Source organism: Odontesthes bonariensis, chromosome 5, assembly GCF_027942865.1.
Source record: "Odontesthes bonariensis isolate fOdoBon6 chromosome 5, fOdoBon6.hap1, whole genome shotgun sequence".
Lineage (NCBI taxonomy): Eukaryota > Metazoa > Chordata > Actinopteri > Atheriniformes > Atherinopsidae > Odontesthes > Odontesthes bonariensis.
Genome location: NC_134510.1, coordinates 31,879,725 through 31,899,055, shown reverse-complemented (window position 1 = coordinate 31,899,055; position 19,331 = coordinate 31,879,725). Strand labels below are relative to the sequence as shown.

The 19,331-nt window shown below is 39.7% G+C and overlaps 1 protein-coding gene across 1 annotated transcript in view; it reads left to right on the top strand.

The window, feature by feature from the left end:
• Window positions 1-2,115: 2,115 nt before the first annotated feature.
• bcan (brevican) overlaps window positions 2,116-19,331 on the top strand; it is a 38,736-nt gene continuing 21,520 nt past the window's right edge. Inside the window, exons 1-11 of the mRNA XM_075466107.1 lie at window positions 2,116-2,258; window positions 11,102-11,184; window positions 11,566-11,958; window positions 12,049-12,223; window positions 12,604-12,731; window positions 13,669-13,962; window positions 14,113-15,015; window positions 15,334-16,068; window positions 16,864-17,094; window positions 18,931-19,035; window positions 19,150-19,308. Of these exons, the coding sequence (XP_075322222.1) occupies window positions 2,254-2,258; window positions 11,102-11,184; window positions 11,566-11,958; window positions 12,049-12,223; window positions 12,604-12,731; window positions 13,669-13,962; window positions 14,113-15,015; window positions 15,334-16,068; window positions 16,864-17,094; window positions 18,931-19,035; window positions 19,150-19,308 (3,211 nt within the window). The 5' untranslated portion in view covers window positions 2,116-2,253. The remainder of the gene's footprint in view (window positions 2,259-11,101; window positions 11,185-11,565; window positions 11,959-12,048; window positions 12,224-12,603; window positions 12,732-13,668; window positions 13,963-14,112; window positions 15,016-15,333; window positions 16,069-16,863; window positions 17,095-18,930; window positions 19,036-19,149; window positions 19,309-19,331) is intronic.

Genomic DNA, 19,331 nt, shown 5'->3' with positions numbered 1-19,331 from the left:
CTTACTGATCTCAGTGTAAAAAACAGAATGCCTGAACTTAGGCTGGCAGGAGAAACGCTAACGCGTGCAATGGACTGGCCGGTGCTGAACCAAACCCCAAATCTTTTGGAGCTCCTCCACCTCATTTCTTTTGGTTTCTATCTTACACACATAATCAAATCCTACCACTCTGTTGTCATGTGAGGCCCTTCGTTCACAAAGTAAGCCTAAACTGTGTCAGCTTTTTGGGTTAAAGTCCAGTTTGTGGAAAAAGTGCTGCATCTATCGCTCTGGTTTAGATGATCTGTGAATCATTTAATTTTATTCATTTGGTTAGATTTATAAATTAAACCCAGAACTTTAACAACTCTAAAGAGGATTTTTTTGTTTGAGTTTGATATGTTAGAAATATGTTTAAACTATGTTTTCTTCATCAAGTTCAAGGCTGAATATTTATTTTCTATACATGTCATTTAGTCCTCGGTAAAATGTGCTCGCACAATATTAGTTTAAGTACTGTTCTTAAGATGTGATGTTAAAGAAGATTAAGGGATCAGCTGCTGTATTAATAAGACCCTGAATTACATGAAAGAGCACTGCTGGTTTTGTTAGGCAATTCAATAATGATTTTATGGAATTTATCGCCCCACGGGTCAAGTTTCTGGAAGCTAGACGCTTTATATTACTCTTTATTCTTTATTGTATATCCCTTCCCATACACACATCACACACTGTAGCCTACATATTAGTCATGGCCCAGCATTATCACCATGTGCATAATTCGCTTTTTATTACACAGTGCCACACCATCGGGAATTCGTCCAGTCTACAGTTTTTCAGATGAACTTACACATATAGCATATACAATGTGCACAGTGTGCACAGGTGTGTAATTCAAGCATCCTGCAGCTCCTCAGTAAGATAAATGGGACCATTGATTAGTTCATTATTTCATTGCCCCATAAATCAATATCTCTTGTGAAAAAGGTCACCCTCAGTGACCAGTACTGAGAATAATCATGTTTCAGGTGGTAGAGTACATCTGGGTGATTTCCTTTTCATTCATGTTTTCATGTTAAAGTCTCTCTGTTCTCAGCTTTGAAAACACTGTGGTAAATAATAGGTTCAGTTGTCTACTGTAAGCAGGTTGTCATACTAGAACGTTTGAGTCACTACATGCAAAACAATTCTAGCATCAAACATATTTACATTTATATATCGTGTAAATATTTATGAAATGATTATTCTATAGTTATAATGACTGATTATTTTTGAAGTGTTGTTACCTTTAGCAGACATCTGGAAGAGTTTTGATCTCCTGTGAAACAGCTGTGACAGGTCAGTAAATACTCAGATTGTTTCTAATTATCAGATAATTGACTGTTATTCTTAATCTCCCAGCAGCAGAAGCCTTATGAGCTCAATAACTTAAATGACAAAAATACATTCCTGCTGAACTTCCCATGTTATCCGAGTTTTATCTATGTGCGTCATTGTTATCTGACTTGGAGGCTCGTCTTTAAACTTCAGCTTCTCGTAGTTTTATGACAAGTTACAGTAAACGTAGGAATAATCGGTGTCATTGTTTTCAGAAATTTCACAGAAGTTTCTGAAGCGGTCACCGATTCGTGTTCTGGGATTTGACTTGACCTTCTGTGGGCAGATAAAAACATTTCTGAATAAAGATAAAGTGTCCAGGCTCTTCAAGAAAATGTCATGAACGGAATAGTTACCAATTTGAATTTGCAACAAAGGAGGCTAGATGAGTTGGCAGTATGCTACAACTGAGAGCCAGAAAGTCTCTGCTTAATCTCGTTTTTTAGGTGGAGTATAACTGAAGTTCTTCTGCCCCCTTGTGGCCGAAAAAGTCCGATGAATTGCAGCTTTAACATTGAGTCGTTTGTTGCCAAAAATCAGGTATTTCAATTTATATGAGATTAACAGATGAGGACCTCCCACTTAGTTTTCATTTCACAACGAAAGTGTGAGAATAATTGATTAAGGTTGTTATTTTACAGCATTCACCTCTCAGCAGGTTTGAGGATTTTCCAGGCAGGAGGAGGAGGGGAGGGAGGGGGGTCCTTGGTCCTTTAACACTGCGCTAATCCCGGTTTCTCCTCTCTTCACATCCCCACATCCCGGCGGCAGACTCCCACTTCAGCGCAGAGGGGGCTGCAGGAGGAAATAAAGCCTGCACCTGTCCTAAGGTTTCGTCCAGAAGACACCGCGGCGTCACAACTTCTGAAAAGCGAGACAGAGTTAACCCCGTTGAAAATGAAGTAAGTCCGCTGTTTTTTTTCATGCTTGTTAATGGTACAAACTATGACCGGGTCTTCTGTAGCTTACATTTTTTTTACATTATTGAGCTTGCATGTTCTCTTTGCACAGGAAAACACCACCATCAATGAACAGGTTACATTTTGATCAACATTAGATCTTTTAAACCAAAGAGTGCGACATGTGCGAGGCGCATGCAGAGAAATGGGCTAACAGCATTAGATGTCACCTGCTGCAGCATCACTGCATGTTTTCAAAGAGAGTCCCAGTGACCTTATTGAATAGTGATATCAGAGCACAAATAATCCAACGCACGGATGGTAATAGCGATGCATTCTTTGTAAAAAAAAAAGTAATCAGCAGATTGTTCAAGTTCCAATTTCTAGTTGTGAACAATAATAATGTTGATAATTATGATAAAAATAACAAGTTTGGTTAATTCACTTGAAATATTATTTGCCTAGCCCTTTTTTTTTAACAGTACCAGAAGCAGATAGTGTGAGTTTAGTCAGGTGGATTTGCCAGAGCTTACAATAATAAATTGCTTGATAAGTATATCAGACTTCGCCAACAGCTTTCACAGAGTGGGACGTTTTAAGGAAAGGTTTCAAAGCACCAAACAGACTTGGTGTAACTGAGTTCAGTTTGGCAAAGAATTTCCTAAAATGGAGGCTCTAATGGACAAGGCCCAGACTCCCTTTGTCACAAACTGTGACCTGGGAATAGACAGCTGGGCAGTACCTGTGGATCTCAGTGGTCAGAAGGGAACACAGCGGGTCAGTAATCTGTGGAACAAACTACCTTTTACGAACCATGACCATTTGAAAACACTGCTGACAACCTATTTTTTTGCCCCCTTGATCGCTTTTATAGTAGAAACAAACTGTTCTTTAATTTTGTTTAATTTAATTTGATTTGTTTTACTTTTATTTTATTTGATGAGGGTTTTTTTGTTGCTTATTTTAGTTTATATTTGTTGCTGATTTAGCCACAGCTGATTACATTTATATTAATATATCGTTGGTTAACTCAGGTTGTTTTAAATAAGCTATAGAAATAAACTTTGATTTGACTTGAGATGAGATGTATTTCGTGGCAAGGTTATTCAGAGCTTTAAAGTTGAGTGACAAGCATTTAAAATCAATATGAAACCTAACAGGAACTCTGTGCAGAGAGGCGAGCACAGGGGTGGTATGTTCGCCCTTTTTTGTCCCTGTAATGAGTCCAGCTGCAGCATTTTGAACCAACTGGAGGCAATGAAAGGAGCTCCGACTGATACTTGGTGCATTACAGTAGGCAAGATGAAAACATGCAAAACATTTGATGAGAAAACAATTGAGAGGAATGACTTGATTTTGAAATTAGTGTGAGCTATCTGCTTCCAATAGGAAGCTCGAAGTTTAACCTCATCATCATTGTTGAGGGAAGCCATGGGTTACAGTCAAATCTAAGAAATCTGAACAGAGATGTTATTCGTTTAAGGTGTGAGTGTCTCACAGACTGAATTCATTTCATATCTTTAAATATATTTAGCTTTACACAGACTGATCAATGATAAGTCACTGATCACTTGTTTTAAAAAGCCACACGATAGACTTTACACAAGGCACCAGTGAATGTGCCCGCACACATAAATCCTCCCCTTCAGGGCACCACAGTTCTCTCACTGGAGGGCAGAGTCACATTTCCAGGAATTCTGATAGCATATTTCCTCACTTAATCAAATCAACAGTGAACAAAAATTAAATTAACATTTGTATGTAAATTATTCCTTGTTATCAGAATACTTGTTATAGGTATTTTAAGTTTTTCCTCAATCCATCACTTTTCCTAATTCTAGACTGTCTGTCTGTACGCAAAAATAATTGAGTTGTTCTGAGCAGTGTTTTTCAACGTTTGATCGATCGAGTGTTGGAGCTTTAAGTTCAGATTTATTTGGGCCGCCCAGTAAAGTATATCAAAGTTTCTTCTTGGTGCAGGCAGCAGGTGATACAAGTTATTGTGTTGTTGCAATTTCCAGTAACTTCAGGAGGTGCCACTTCTCCACAGCAACCGCAGTGAGTTTCCTGCAGCTCCTCAGAAAAGTGACTCAAACAGTATGAGTCAATACCAATTCTGTGGTTTTTTTTCTCACCCCGTTTTAGGTGTCAGCCAAACTCACAGCAGTTCTGTCTAATCAGCTTGTGGCACTTATTCATACTCCATTTGAAACTCTGCTGCCGCAAACAGCCGAGCAGCTCAGCTTATGGCTTTTGTCAGAGCTTTAACAGTTTTGCCCTCCAGCGCTGAGAGTCAGCAGCTAAAAGCTAATAAGACATGGCTGCTGCTTGAGGCTGACTGGTGAACTGTTCCAAATCATTCCCGTGAACTTAACATCTCTCTTAGCACTCAGTCATGCTGTACGGAGCCTTTTTCTTTCCCGCTTCTACCTCTTTTCTCTGAGAGGTCTCCCTTGCTTCCAGCCCTCCCCGGCTGCTCCTTGCTTCCTGTCAGATTGTGTCTGTCAGGGGGGGTTCAGGTTGCCCCTGGAGATGGGCATCCTTTGAGGTGGTGTGATGTGGGACTGGTGGGCTGGAAGGATGACGATCTGCATGGGGCAGAACAGTGTAACGGTGGTGGTCCTTGCCGTGAGAAAACGGAGGGTTGTGGGGGAGGTCAGGTTGGTCTAATAGTGGCTCAGCAAGTGGTCTTGCGCTCATTTTCAAATCTGAATGACAGACGCGTTGGAAACGGTGTTTGGTGCTCGTGTTTTGTATGTGTGAAAGACTTTCAGTGTCACTGAGTTCGTTTGCATTTGTTCGTTTGCATTCATTGATTTTAAATGCTGCTTTCAGTCCACTTACCAAATCTGAATAATTAGAAAAAAACAACATATGGACAGTTCTGTTGATAATCACCTTGCTGTAACTTAAAAGGCAAGAACACCACTAGTTAAAGAAATGGTCCAATCTGCATATTCATCAGACAAGATGAACAACAGCCTTTGTTTCATCTGAGCACATTTTTCATTACGCCTGCAGTCTGGTCAACCAGTGTATCTTTATCACTGCCATTATTATGTTTCCGTTGTGTTTGGTTTTAATAGGCTACATTTTTCTGAAGTTTTCAGATGTTGACGGTGCATTCAGTGACATTAGGCGAATCAGAATTTCCAGTTTCTGAATGCAAAAAACTAAAGAATGCCCCCAAAAAAGTCAAATGTAATTGCAGGTATATAAAACACGAGACAAAGACCTGGAAGAGCATGAAGAACATGTTTTCTTTTTTACTCTCAAAACTTAAGCAAAAAGCAAAAGTAAAAAAGTTTCGACTTCCCACTTCAGAGGTATATCATATCAAATCAAATCAAATTTTGCAGCAGGGAGTGGAAGAAGCATTAAAAATACATAAAAGAATGTAAGGAGAAACAAATAAAATAATTTCAATTAATTTAAAAACAAGCAACAGTCCAGATAAATTCAAAGATATTGTGCAGATTTCATGCATAGACACATGAGAAAAGAAATGTTTTTAACCTGGATTTAAAAATGTCTACATTTGGTGAAAGTTTAATCTCCACTGGCAGTTTGTTCCACTTGTTTGCAGCATAACAGCTAAATGCTGCTTCTCCATGTTTAGTCCGGACTCTGGACTGGACCAGCTGACCTGAGTCCTTGGATCTAAGAGCTCTGCTGGGTTTATGTTATGAAGAGGGAGAAGCTCCGACCTGGGATTATGTTGTAGAATTCCACAATAATTCTGAACAGATTGATGAATGATACGTTTTCAAATCTATGAGACAGCAAACATATTGTCAGAGTTCTTTTTTCTTGAGTTTTAGAGTTAGTGGGGACTTCAGACAGCCAAATATATGCTTTATATGCTCTTTTTTTTATTTATTAATTCATGTATTTATTTATTTTTTCCAGAATATTTCTCTTTAAATGCAGGGCTGTTTTCTGTCTGAATCCCTCAGGCTTTTAGTGTGTTCTTGTTTACGATCCTCCATACATCTGAACACCAAGCGCACAGCTTATCTGAGAGATGCTCAGTGAAACTGATTTGAAACTATTTAAACAAACTGCTACTCTCCGAAAGTCGAGAATAACCCTCCATCCACAAATTGACTAAACCCTTGATATGCAAACATGAGATAAAAGTCTCAAACATCAAGATGTTTTTGGACAGTCGGATCATTTCAGAGTGAGCACACGTTTTGTTGCATGTGCTCTGCACCGGACTGTCTGCTGGAGCACCAGCATTGTCATCACACACTGGATAAAGTGGCAAAATGGGCCAAACTCTCACAAAGCTGGTGCACTCCTTTAAGAATGTAGTCCCCCCCTTCCTTCTCCCTCCTCCTTTGCAGCCTCAGATGACCTTCTCTGGCAAACTGAGCAGTCAAACATCCTCTCTTGGCCCCAACCTCCTTTCCCTCAAGGTGAAGTCATAGACTATTCAGCCTCTTGCGATGCCTGTCTTTCCACTTGCGATGTTGCCTGGGATGCATCCTTTGCCCGGGGAAAACCACCTCTCTCTTTCTCCCTCCCCCACTGTCTCCCTGCCTTCCATGCTGTATGGAAATGAGGTAATGGCAAGAAGCCATACACTCAGGTCAGGGCCAAAGAGGGTGTGATTGAGTTTTTGAAAGTAAAATTATAGATATATTTGGATAGTAAGAAGATTATTGGCTAGATAACGATCGTCCTAACAATCCAACAAATCTTTTCTGGTGCCCATCAGTGTGACAAAAAAGGTGTTTGATGCATTTACTGTCTACTTTTCAGACTGTTTTTTTTTAAGGCTGATCTCACGTCTGTTTAATTTGATCTCGTATTGTCCACAGTGATAGTTATTGCAGATTGTTTTGTCAATATCAATGTTATAGATGGGTTGTGAGATTAGATTTATTAGATTTAAGTGTTTGTTTGTGAAACCCTCTTGGAATGATTTTTGTAGTGGGTGGATATATATACTACAGTATCAATGCTATGGAGAAAAAGCCAGTCAGACTTTATTTTTTCATTGTTTGCACATACTCAGCAGAGAAGCTGAAAGACAGTCTGACTATCAGTCAGCTCAGATTTTCTAACAGTGGTTTTAATTGCTTTTTAAAAAATAGTGCTTTTCTATTTGCAATAGGTCATCAGTAATCAGTATTTGGTGCCACTGATTTCCTTAGGTATCTTGTAACAATAAGCAACCCAAATATTTCTGTCTTTCATATTCAAAATAGATTTGCTGCTGCTCATCTGTTGGACTTTCCCATGTATATTTTACTAATAACTGGCAGCCCCCAGCTCTGTTCAGTAAAACAATTCCAGCAGCTAGCTTTATCCCGCGTGGCTTTTTTGTCTTCAAAGCTTTCATTTTAGATCGGCGGAGCGAAAATGAGGCATAAGAAGAAAACCTTTGAGTAATTACATATTAATCCTGTTTTGATTAGAAGTCTGTCTCTACTGAGAACCACAAAACAAACTTTAATTTCCCTCTTCATTGCAAGTTTAATACTCCTTTCAGTCAAAAGAAAAGCTTGCAGACTCTTATGGCTGATTCCACTGAGATGTTTTCATTTATTCTCATCTAAGACTCACAAATAATAGAGACTCTGCTTGAACCAATCACTTTAATTTAGCCTCATTTACCTCCTTCAGTCAAATTGCTTATTAATACAGGTGTGTGTGTGTGTGTGAAGTCCGGTCTTGTCCCATTTTTTAAGGAGTCCGGCAGGTGACGGAGGTGACCTGCTGTTTTCCTTTTGTGGCTAAATAAGATGATCAATGATATTAATTTCAAGAGGAAATGATTGTTTGTATTGTTTGTTTTCTTCTTTATATTAATTCGACCCAGTGTAGCTCATGAAGATTTTTTAACTCCTGGCTTCTTCCACAGTGCTGCAGTAATACTGCAAGTGATGATACTGTCCGAATGGGACAGAACAGTTCTACCTTGGTTTAGGAGCAAAGTATGATGCCCTTTAAAACGCAGTGAGGATAACTCCACAAGTGCTTTTACATACACAAAAAAAACCCAACGTTGATTTAAATTTAGATAATGTAAAATCTTCATATGTATTCAGCAGTCCTTTTTTGTTGTACAACTTATATAGGACTCCTTTGAAATATAAGTTTTAATTTTTACAGCACACAATAACTCTGCAGTCATTTCATGCGATTTTATTAACTAGGCTTCCTGTTCTTGTATGAAAGCCTTTCACAGTTGTTAAAGTGAATCAGCATATTTGTTTGCCACTAATGTGACGAGAGGCAGTGGGAAGAAAGCTAAAACAGTGCTGTAGGAAATTATTCAATTGTAACTGAAACAGGAGTTAAAACAAAACAAAACAAAGATAAGGAAACAAATGTGGGTATACTTCAGCATAACTGGGGTGATAATCATGTAAATCTGGTTAAGCTGGCAGCTGGGCTTCTGTCCGACCCTCTTGGAAGTTTTAGAGGAATCAGAATTCAGCTCACACTTTGCAGCTCCTGAAGTCTGACTCAGAGCTGCTAGAAAACTCCAAGGACACACAGGCAGTCCCTCTGTCTGTCTGAGACTGTCTATTGCAGCAAACACACTCATGTATTCCCACGGGGTGGTTCCTCATGGAAATTAATGCATTCTTTTGCACCCCAGCGTAACCTTAACCATCATAACTGAACCACAACTGAAACCTAATCCCAATAATTACCCCTAAGACAAGTCTTAAGTACAGTTTATTTCCTCAGTTCACATGGATTGATGTGCATGACAAACATAAACAAACAGCACAGTTACCCATGATTACAAAAAAAATCAACATTATGGTTGTATAAAAAAAAATATCACATTTTCCAGCTACTATAACTTCAAGCCATAAATAAACTAGGTTTTATTACATTCTGATGGAATCATCAGTCTGTACAAGTTTGCACAAATTAAAAATTTAAATATCATTAAAACTGGCTGTGTTGAAATATTTCTCACTTTTTTTATATATATATATTTATCAAACTGTTTATCACTTTCTTCTTTAGACTGTAATCCATCCTTTGTACTCTGAGTTAATTCTGGATCATTAGAAATTTTTAAAGGGCAGATCGTAGGTTTTTCCACCAGAGTCCAAGTTTGTGTAATATAAGATACGCAGACTCTGCTGCTAAAGTTGCTACCCTGTTCTGCTCTTACAAACCATTAATAGTTCACATAAAACGCCTCACTGCCATTTACCAACTGCATCTGCTGTCACGCCCATCAGGGTAAAAATTCTGGTATAATTCTGGTTAAATCTAATATGGTTGAATACACATAGCTTTAAATGGCTTAATTAACTTTGTGTGCAGCCACCTGTGGATTATGTGGGTATAGAAAATGGATGGATGGATGGATGGATGCACTTATCTGACATGGAGCTCAATGTAACAGATGTTTATTTTGAGGTGTCCCTTGTGGGAGATATAACTATTGTGTGATATATCAGAATGCCCTTGCCAAGATAGCCTTCAACAACATGGCCTAAAGCCAAAAATAAACAACATAAGGCAATTATAATACAATTATAAATCTGTTAAGATTTCTAATATAATCACATAAAAGATTGTCCTTCGTGGAACAACAGAAATAGAACCTTGAAAGGGCTTGAAATGCATCTGAAACTATAAAACAAAGAAAAGTGACCTTAAATCTAAAACCATCCTTTATGTTTTCTGCGATGTAGTCATCAAATCAATATGTTACTCTTTATATAATGATATCTGTGGCACTACTTTGTGTTAGCCATCTGTTCAGGGAAGATAGTTGTCAGAGTTGCCTACAACAGAGTTAAAAAAAAATATGTGTGCTTTAACAAAGATACAAAAAGTGCACTCTGAAAATTAAAACAGACAGGAAAAGCAAAATAAACTCTACAGCTTCCATCAAGTGTCTGCTGTGAGGCTTAATATTTAACGTGGGAGGTTAAGTAAACAAGTTCTGCAATCCAGTGTTTCAGTTCTTTGGATTGGTGTTTGTTGGCAGCTGACGTCAAGCAATATCGTTAACCCTTTTCAAAAATTTGAACTGCACTTTAAATATTTAATGAAGAAAAACAAACATTTAAAGACTTCACAGCATTTAAAAAAAAAAACTGCACTGTGAAATAAAATTAAATCAATGAAATGTTCATCAATATGTGCAGCATTCTCTGCACAATCAGCTCCAAGAGCTGCGAGGCAATCCCCAGCATGGAGCCAGTCTTCTTATCAATCTAAGTTTCTCTAATGCTTCTGCCCCAGCTGATGGCTGCAAAGCATAAAGCACTCCATAACTTTGAGTTGTCAAACACATTCACCTGAGCAGTCCTTAATATCACATCAGTGTGAAATTATAAATCAGCTAAGATAAATCTGGCTTTATGTCATTACTTCAACAAGGCTGGAGCTGAGAGGAATCTGATTGTTAAGAACTACTCTGCTGAATTCCACTGACTAAAACAGGAGGAAATAATCATTTTGTAGGGGACTTATCTCCAGTAGTTGGTGACGTGACCTACATTTCATGCTCTCTTGAGTAGGTTTGGCAGCAGGATTATTCAGGGTAAAATAAAGTATCACCAAGTGCAAAATGTATTTTGAATATTTTTTGGAAAATAATGGGGGAATAACTTCTACTGAACGTTAGATTCTCTCTTATCAGTACACGTTGAACCAATGACTCATTCACTTAGATTTTTTATTTGCTGATAAAGACGAAATTCATTGATAATGAACAGATGACAGAGCCAACATTTGTCCGAAGCAAAATTTTGAATGAATGACTGTGTCCAAAGACTTATTGAGAATCCATAGTGTAGATTTCCTTGTCATGTTTAATTTCAAACATTATGTCTCCTTCTCCTCTTGTATTTTAGACTGGATGTGCCTCCACCTGTGCTGCTGTTTGCCATCTGTCTCCTTGTCCTGCCATCGCCCTCCACAACCCACCACGAGTCAGGTATGCACACGTCCCTCTCTATCTGTGTCACCTCCACCGCTGCCATCCGCTACAGACATCTGTGATTTCATTAAGTCATGGTGACCTCTGACGTTTTGAGACAGTGGGGTGGTCTTTCCTTATTTCTTGTTGTTTACTGTTTTTGCTGACATGCACACTCTGGAGTCTTATTTGTAAGGGTGATAGTGTCCAAGAAAATCAAGGTTAACTGAGGTGGCTATAGACAAACAAAAATGTTTTGTTACGATACGATCTTCTCAGCAACGTTAGCAGATCACCTTCTGTATTTTTCTAACAGAGGCTGAAAGTAAAAAGAAAATGATACATGATAAATGATGTGATCAATAAAGAAGTTCATTTAAAGCTTGGTCTTTTTCTCAGATGATTCAAAGCTCCTCCAGGTAACCATCACCACCACGCCGCCTGTGATTGCTGTGCTGGGTGGTTCTCTAACTTTACCCTGCCTGGTGTCGTTGGCCCACCCGCCACCGTCCCCCTCTACTAACGGCCGTCATGCTGTGCTGTCTGTGCCCCGTGTCAAATGGAGCGTCCTTACTCACGATCAAGAGACAGAGATCCTGGTGGCTCGGGGTGACAGGGTGAGAGTCAGCGAAGCCTACAAAGACCGGGCCTCGCTTCTCAATTACGCATACTCCCCTGCAGACCTCACCCTGCACCTGGAGAGTCTGAGGCAAAACGACAGCGGCTTCTACCGCTGCGAGGTGCAGCAGGGCCTGGAGGACGCTGATGATGTGGCTCAGGTCAAGGTCAAGGGTAAGATGTCAAAAATATTATTCATCACACTGAAAGAAAAGAGCAAATTAAACTAAACACTTCACAAAGCTCTTCCTCTGGGGTTTCCAGGTGTGGTGTTTCATTATCGTTATGCATCCAGCCGGTATGCCTTTACCTTTGAGCAAGCCAGAGAGGCCTGCGAGGAGATTGGTGCTGACATCGCCACTCCAGAGCAGCTCCTTGCAGCCTATCACAGCGGATATGAGCAGTGTGATGCCGGCTGGCTCTCAGACCACTCAGTGAGGTCAGGACCTTAGAGAAAATGGTCCAATTGGACACAACATGCTACACTTGTTGGGCTCTGAGCTTTCAAATTCTGCATTTTGAGTTATATAGAGTAGAATCCCAGTTTCCGAGTGTATATTTGGCACCACTCTAAATTCTTTCATAGCTCAATAATAACAGCAGTGAATGACAAGTGTGGCTAAGCATGCATCCAGTATGGAGGTCAGTCAGTTAGAGGTGCTTCCAGGTAGCATTTTATATGCCCTTTACCTTTATCAGCTGATCTCAAACCAAATATATCTGCACACCTCATCACTCAGAAAAGTCCTCATTCTGGTGTTTTCATTACAGAAGAAGAGGCAGTTGTCACCTCAATGACATGTGACATTCCATCCACAGATATCCCATTCAGATGCCAAGAGAAGGCTGTTTTGGAGACATGGATGGCCAGCCAGGAGTGAGGAGCTATGGATTCTTAGAGCCTGATGAGCTCTATGACGTCTACTGCTACATAGAGAATATTCATGGTTAGACAACCTCAATGAAAAACTCAAGTTTAAATTTTTTAGCCTCTTCTTTGCTTTTGTTCTCTAAACGGACTCCTTTGAAATATGACATGTTTTGTCACCATGTTTAACTTCAAACAATATTAAAGGCGCAGCATGCAACCTTATGCAGCCACTGGATGTCACACGAGGATTCTTACGTACTTAGAATAAAACTTAAGCTACCTGACTCGTTTAGGCTGCAGAAGCTACTCAGTTTACAATACATTGAACTATTTCTGAGTGAAAGATTGACATTAGAACAATCCAGGGGAGTTAAAGTCACTACAGCAGCAAATTAATGTTTTTAATTAATTGTTTCAAGGTGACATAGTGGAAATGGAATCATGTCCAGATATTTTTGATCATACAGTTATAAAAAACATGGAGAATACACTCCAGAGATCTATTACAATTATATATTGGGATGCAGTAACAGGATGTAGAGTCAAGAAAAGACAAAGCCAGATAATATGCAACAAGCATGAGAAGTCAGGCAGTGGAGCAAACAAATAGAAAGGCAGCAGGCAGCAAAGCAGAATAAAATCTCAGTCTGAAAACACTACAGGGACAAAGAAATGTTGGGAGGGAAAAGATTAGTGTACAAACAAGGGAAAGACAGGTATAAAAACACAACATGATGCCCCAACAAAAGAAGAACAAAAAAAAGACTATCTGGCGAGCAACAAGAGAAATAAGGAAGATAACTATCCAAGTGAGTGATGACTGATGACAAACAGGTGTGTATAGACAGAGCAGAGCAGTGGGAAAAATAAAATGATAAAAAAAAAACTGTGGATAAATTGTAAAAATACTTAATTTGACTGCTAACTGTGACAGGTGTAGCATCTAAAACTACAGCAAAAGCAACAGTTAAAAGATTGAAAAGAAATCACGACATCTATCTCTCTACTTAAAGGTGAGGTGTTCTATGGCTCCGCCCCCCAGCGTTTCACCTTCTGGGAAGCCATGGCTTACTGTGTGAGTCACGGTGCAGAGCTGGCCACCACAGCTCAGCTATACGCAGCCTGGAGTGACGGACTAAACCACTGCAGCCCCGGGTGGCTGGCAGACGGCAGCGTGCGTTATCCCATCGTCACCCCTAGAGAGCGCTGTGGAGGTGGCGAACCTGGCGTTAAAACCATCTATCAATACAGCAACCAGACAGGCTTCCCAGAGATTCACTCTCGACACGATGTTTATTGCTTTAAAAGTAAGAAAGCAATCTTTTTTGGGGGGAAGCTACAGTTTTTTGTAAATTTACCTGTCGGGGGAACCATTATAAGTCTAAAGGTCAAGAGATTGTTAACAGGACAGAAAGGCAATATAAATAACTTTTTTTAACACCTTTATTTTTCTCCAGGTGATAATGGTCCTTACACTGAATCTCCCCAAGATTTTCTTGCCACTGAGCCAGAAGACATTGGCCAAGACATTATTTTCTTAACAACACAGGGGGACGTCAGTCAAAGTGACATAACGCCAGACAGAGTTGAAGAGGTGCAACGTGCCCAAACAGCAAATCCAGTAAAGCAGGGCCCTGTGGACGCTCAGTCCCCAGTAAGAGGTTATGCATTCACAGAAGACCCTGCTCAGTCTGTGACTCCTCTGTCTGAGCATCAAGACAGCTTGTCCACCAAATATGCCTGGGAGCTGGTAAAGAAGGCCAGCTACCCAGAGTCCTATCAGCCAGCACCTGAAGAAAACCCAGAGACAGATCATGAACAGTCTCATCCAACAACTACTCTAAAGCTTGATGCTGTGGTGACTCTTGGAGATCCTACCATAACAACAACTGATGTTGGGACTTCAGAAAGCACAAAGCCAACAGAAGACCATGTATCTGAGACTGAAAGCATGGATATTCACTTTGTGAATGCCACATCTGAGGCAGATGAAATTCAGGTGCATCAGGAAGAAAGTGATCTTCCAGTTTCACAAGAGGACCACACTCAAGATGTCCACATGGAACACAGCTCTGTAACTGAATCTGATGTCTCAGGACAGCCAGAAGAAGCCACCACCGATACTGCTGAGGAAATATCAGCTGACATTTCACCCCACACTCAAGAAACTTATGTCCACAACACCACTATGTTACCATCCTTTGATAACAGTACACCTGAGAAACACCCAACAGAAGAGGGATCTGAAGAGGACACCACAAATCCTCTTCTACATGAGGAAACAAACAACTCTACTAGCCAATGTTTGATGGGTATAGAAGTCCTTACCACCTCTGAAGTGGTCCCTACTTCAGATTCAAGTGAGTACATGTCAGCCTCTCATAATAAAATACTTCTTAGACTCATTGTAGACCTGTATCAACTGTTTTACGTCACAGCTGCTGACAAATATATTCTTGTCAAACTGGAGTTGTCGTTAATTTTTTAGCAAAAATTCAATATTTGTTTCCTCCATGTGGAGTGAAATGTCTGCACAGTTAATGGTAAAAATGCAGGAGATATCAAGCTTCAATTCTGACTGAACATTATCTGCTGCTCTGTTTTTGCATATTTTTCATTTTCAATCTAAGCTGCTTCAGAAGTGGACAGATGTGCTTGATTATGTTCCCTCTTTACAGGTTTTAATCCCACTGAAGAGCACTCAGGTGTAACAACAGAGTCCTCTATCCCGGTGGACCACGGTAATGAGGAATTCAGCAGCACTTCAGAGGAGACGGCACCAGATGATCCAACAGAGCAGAGTGGACACATGTATCCAGTAGAAATCCCATTAGCTGGAGTAGTTCTAAATGACACATACTCCAGTCTACAAAATAATTCATTTACATTGTTGGCATCCCCAGTGTCTGTAACCCCATTTCCAGCTTCTGTGGAGACTGAAGCCATCTCACCAGAAATTGTAACATTCCTACCACTAGATAATGTTTCATCCGATGCTGAATCTCTGGAAGATGTTCAGGATAAGCATGACCAGCAGGGATTAGGAGAAAACCCTTCAATCTTCCTCAACACAGCCCAGAGTATCACAGACAACGATCCAGAGGGATCAGGTGAATTATCAGGAGAAAGTCCGCAGATGAAACTGGAACTCCATTTGACAAACCCAACAGTTCCAGTCGATCACACCTCGGATGGAATTACTGATGAGGCTGGCACTGATGCACCCCCCCCATCAAAGATAAAAATCACACTGATCCCTCATTTGACCATGACACCTGGCTGGGAACCAGAACCTTCCTTCTCCACTCCGCAGGAGTCCCGCTCTGATCGGGAATACAGCGCTGTGCCTCCTGTCACTGAGGAATCTGAAGACATCTCTATGGAACAAGAGATTACCACAAGCAATATTAATGGTAACATTTTGTGTATCCAACAGTCACTTCCTCTACTCTGTTAGTCAATTATATTGCTGAAACAAAGAATAGGTTCACATGTTTTTTGCCACTCATCATAAAGTATTAAATCAAACAAAGAAAAATGATGTAAACAAATGTCAACACTGAACTAAATAGAGATGAATAATTCAATTAAATTCAATGCAGTTTTATTTGTATAGCACCAAAATCAACTCAACTCAAGACACTTGAAGGGTATAGTCTAATTCAAACCAGTATGTTAGGATGTTCCCAATCATGGCAGTATTACAAAGGTTAAAGAAACCAGTCTTTTATGGGAGTTGTCAAAGGACAGAGTCGGGTCCAAAATCACTCCAGAGTTTGTCAAGGTCATACCGGAAGGTAAGGTAATGCTATCTAGAGTAACCATATAGCTAGACAGTGACTTCCTGAGGCGCTCAGGTCCAAAGACAACCACTTTAGTTTTGTCTGAATTTAGAAGCAGAAAATTCAGAGTCAACCAGGTCTTCAGACCTTTAAAGCATGCTTGTGGTCTAACCAACTGATTGGTTTGAATAGCTGAAAATGACCAGAATTAACAGAAAAATAATCCGTAACCAAACCATTACTTAAAATGTCAAATGCACCCCTGAAACTTAGAAATAAACTGAGCAACAGATTCAGTACTCACCTTTTTGTTAAAAAGTTCTCTGTGAACTCATTTTTTCTTGGAAAGTATTTGAGTGACATTATCTGTCTATATATAAGCTACGAATATATACAGTAAGATGTCTTATTAAACTGTCTCAACAGAACATGGATCTGAGCGAGCTGAGGGGGAGCCCGGCACAGACGAGCCCTCGGTTGACATATGCACATGGCGTCCTGAAGAAGAGAAGACCTCTAGTCCAGCACTCACCACCGACGGCAGTGATGTGACCATAGTTGCTCCCACCATTCATCCTGAGTATCTTACAAAAGAAGAGGGGGCGCAGACAGCCATGGGTGCCTCCCTGCCGGCTGCAAAACAAGGAGGCATTTCAGGTAGTTGTACTCCATAAAGCACAACAGCTGGTGTTAATGTGCTTGTACTGTTGTTTAGAATAGGGGGAAGCAGATTCAAAACAACAGATGGAGCCTTCCATTTTATCTAATACATTTGGATGAATAACTTAAGTGTATAATTTACTGTACTTTCAACAACACTAGTTTGAGATGGATTTCTTTTCACATTACTGATTCACATCTACTCATTTGGCCGACACTTTCAAATGACGTACAAATGAGCGCAGTCCGTTGTTTTCTTTGACAACTCACACGATGTTTACCTTACATGAGCAGCTAACCATCATGAAAAATGAACAGAGCTACATTTTGAAAAGATTACATCATTTACATGGATTATTCTCACTTAGAATATACACTTAATATATATATATACTAAATGCCAATATTGTTTGTGGTTGAAAATAAATAGCTCAAGAATGTCTTATTTATTATATTGTACTGTTGCATTTAACATTACATTACATTACATTACGGTCATTTTGCAGACGCTTTTAACCAAAGCGACTTACAATAAGTGCGTTCAACATCGGTAGGCAAAAGAACTTCAGGTCACAAGAAATCATAAGTGCATTTCCTTCCAAAACCAAACAGCTAAGAGCAAAACTAGTGCTAGAGTAAGTGCGATAAGTTAGGTACCTCAGCCTCTCACCAACTGCACACGAGTCACAGCGGGGTGGGGATGCAAACCCTGGTTCGGGTAGGGGAAGAAATAAAAGAGGTAAGAAAAGCAGGAATGGGATTCAAACCCTGGTTTCGAGTTCGGGTATTTAAGAGACATTTTCATATTATCATATCAATATTAATTTCTAAAAGAAAAAGGTTAATTCTTAATGATAAGAAGACCCTGTAGGAAGATTTGCAAAATATATGACACTGTAATCAGTTAGTGGAAACCAAACCTGATGTAGCAGCTCCGCCTGCTGGTAGCTTTCCATTAAAAAAAAAAAAATGCACACTTGAATTTCAGCATCATTATGCAACAGGAGATTGATTATATAATGACATGACAGATGTAGTCACTTTGTTTTACAATAAATGGACATCTCTTGATGTTTAGTAGATGGACCCTAATGTTTTACTGAATGCTTTAAATCATCCTCTGCATGTGTTTTTGAGCACATTCAATGCCACTTTGTGATGTTTCTTTCTGGATGCTCTCAGTTGTTCCTGTTCATTTTAGGCTTTAAGAAGCTGTCTTGACTGGAGTTACGATTTGTGATGACCATGGCAGGCTTTCTATAAAATGTATTTCCACGAATCTAAACATCTTCTGCTCCACCTCAGCTCCACTGATGGAGACAGGGTCGTGTATCTAGATACCAACTAGTCAGACAGCAAAATATTTGAGGGCTCTTCTTCTGAATGCAGTTTTGTATGGGTCACACAAATACAGAAAAAATAGAACCAAATTAAAACAATTGTTGGCAAGATAGTAGGAATAAACAATAAATATGATTCTCATTCAGATTGAAAACAGCTTGAAGCATAATGTGTGCGTGACTTCAGTTATGGCAAAATTAAGTGGTGACTTGACAAAGAGTTTCGAAGGAAAAGGGACTTAGAATTAAAGTTAACTGAAAAAGAAATAGCATATACAGTGCAGAAGTGAGCATGGTAAGCTTCAGCATGAGAGGTGAAACCCTAATAGTGGCACCTTCCCAGCTTCAGCCAATTAAGACCTTAACAACTCTGACAACTAAATCTAATGCTATATGGCATTATTCAATTTCTTCTAAAATATGAATATTTAAAGTTATATTGAATATTGTCCATACATATTCTGATTTAATTTTCATCCGCTTGTGTTTGCAGATTCTTGCCTGGAGAACCCTTGTTTGAATGGAGGCACTTGTGTTGATGGTGAATCAATAAGGTGTTTTTGTTTGCCCGGTTACGGAGGAGACTTGTGTCAGACAGGTGTAGTGCCGGCCATTTTTAACATAACACATTCTCAGCAATATGTCTCCTCTAACTCACATTATATTTAACTCTTTGACATGTGTCTTTACCGTGTTATCCACTCTGTTTTAGATGCAGAGGAATGTGAGCCAGGCTGGGAGAAGTTTCAGGGTTTTTGTTATCGTCACTTCAGTAAACAGCAGAGCTGGGAGGCAGCCGAGCAGCACTGCCGGATGTGTGGCGGACATCTACTCTCTGTCATGACTCCCGAGGAGCAAGTCTACATCAACGGTACAAACTTGGTTTGAGGTCTG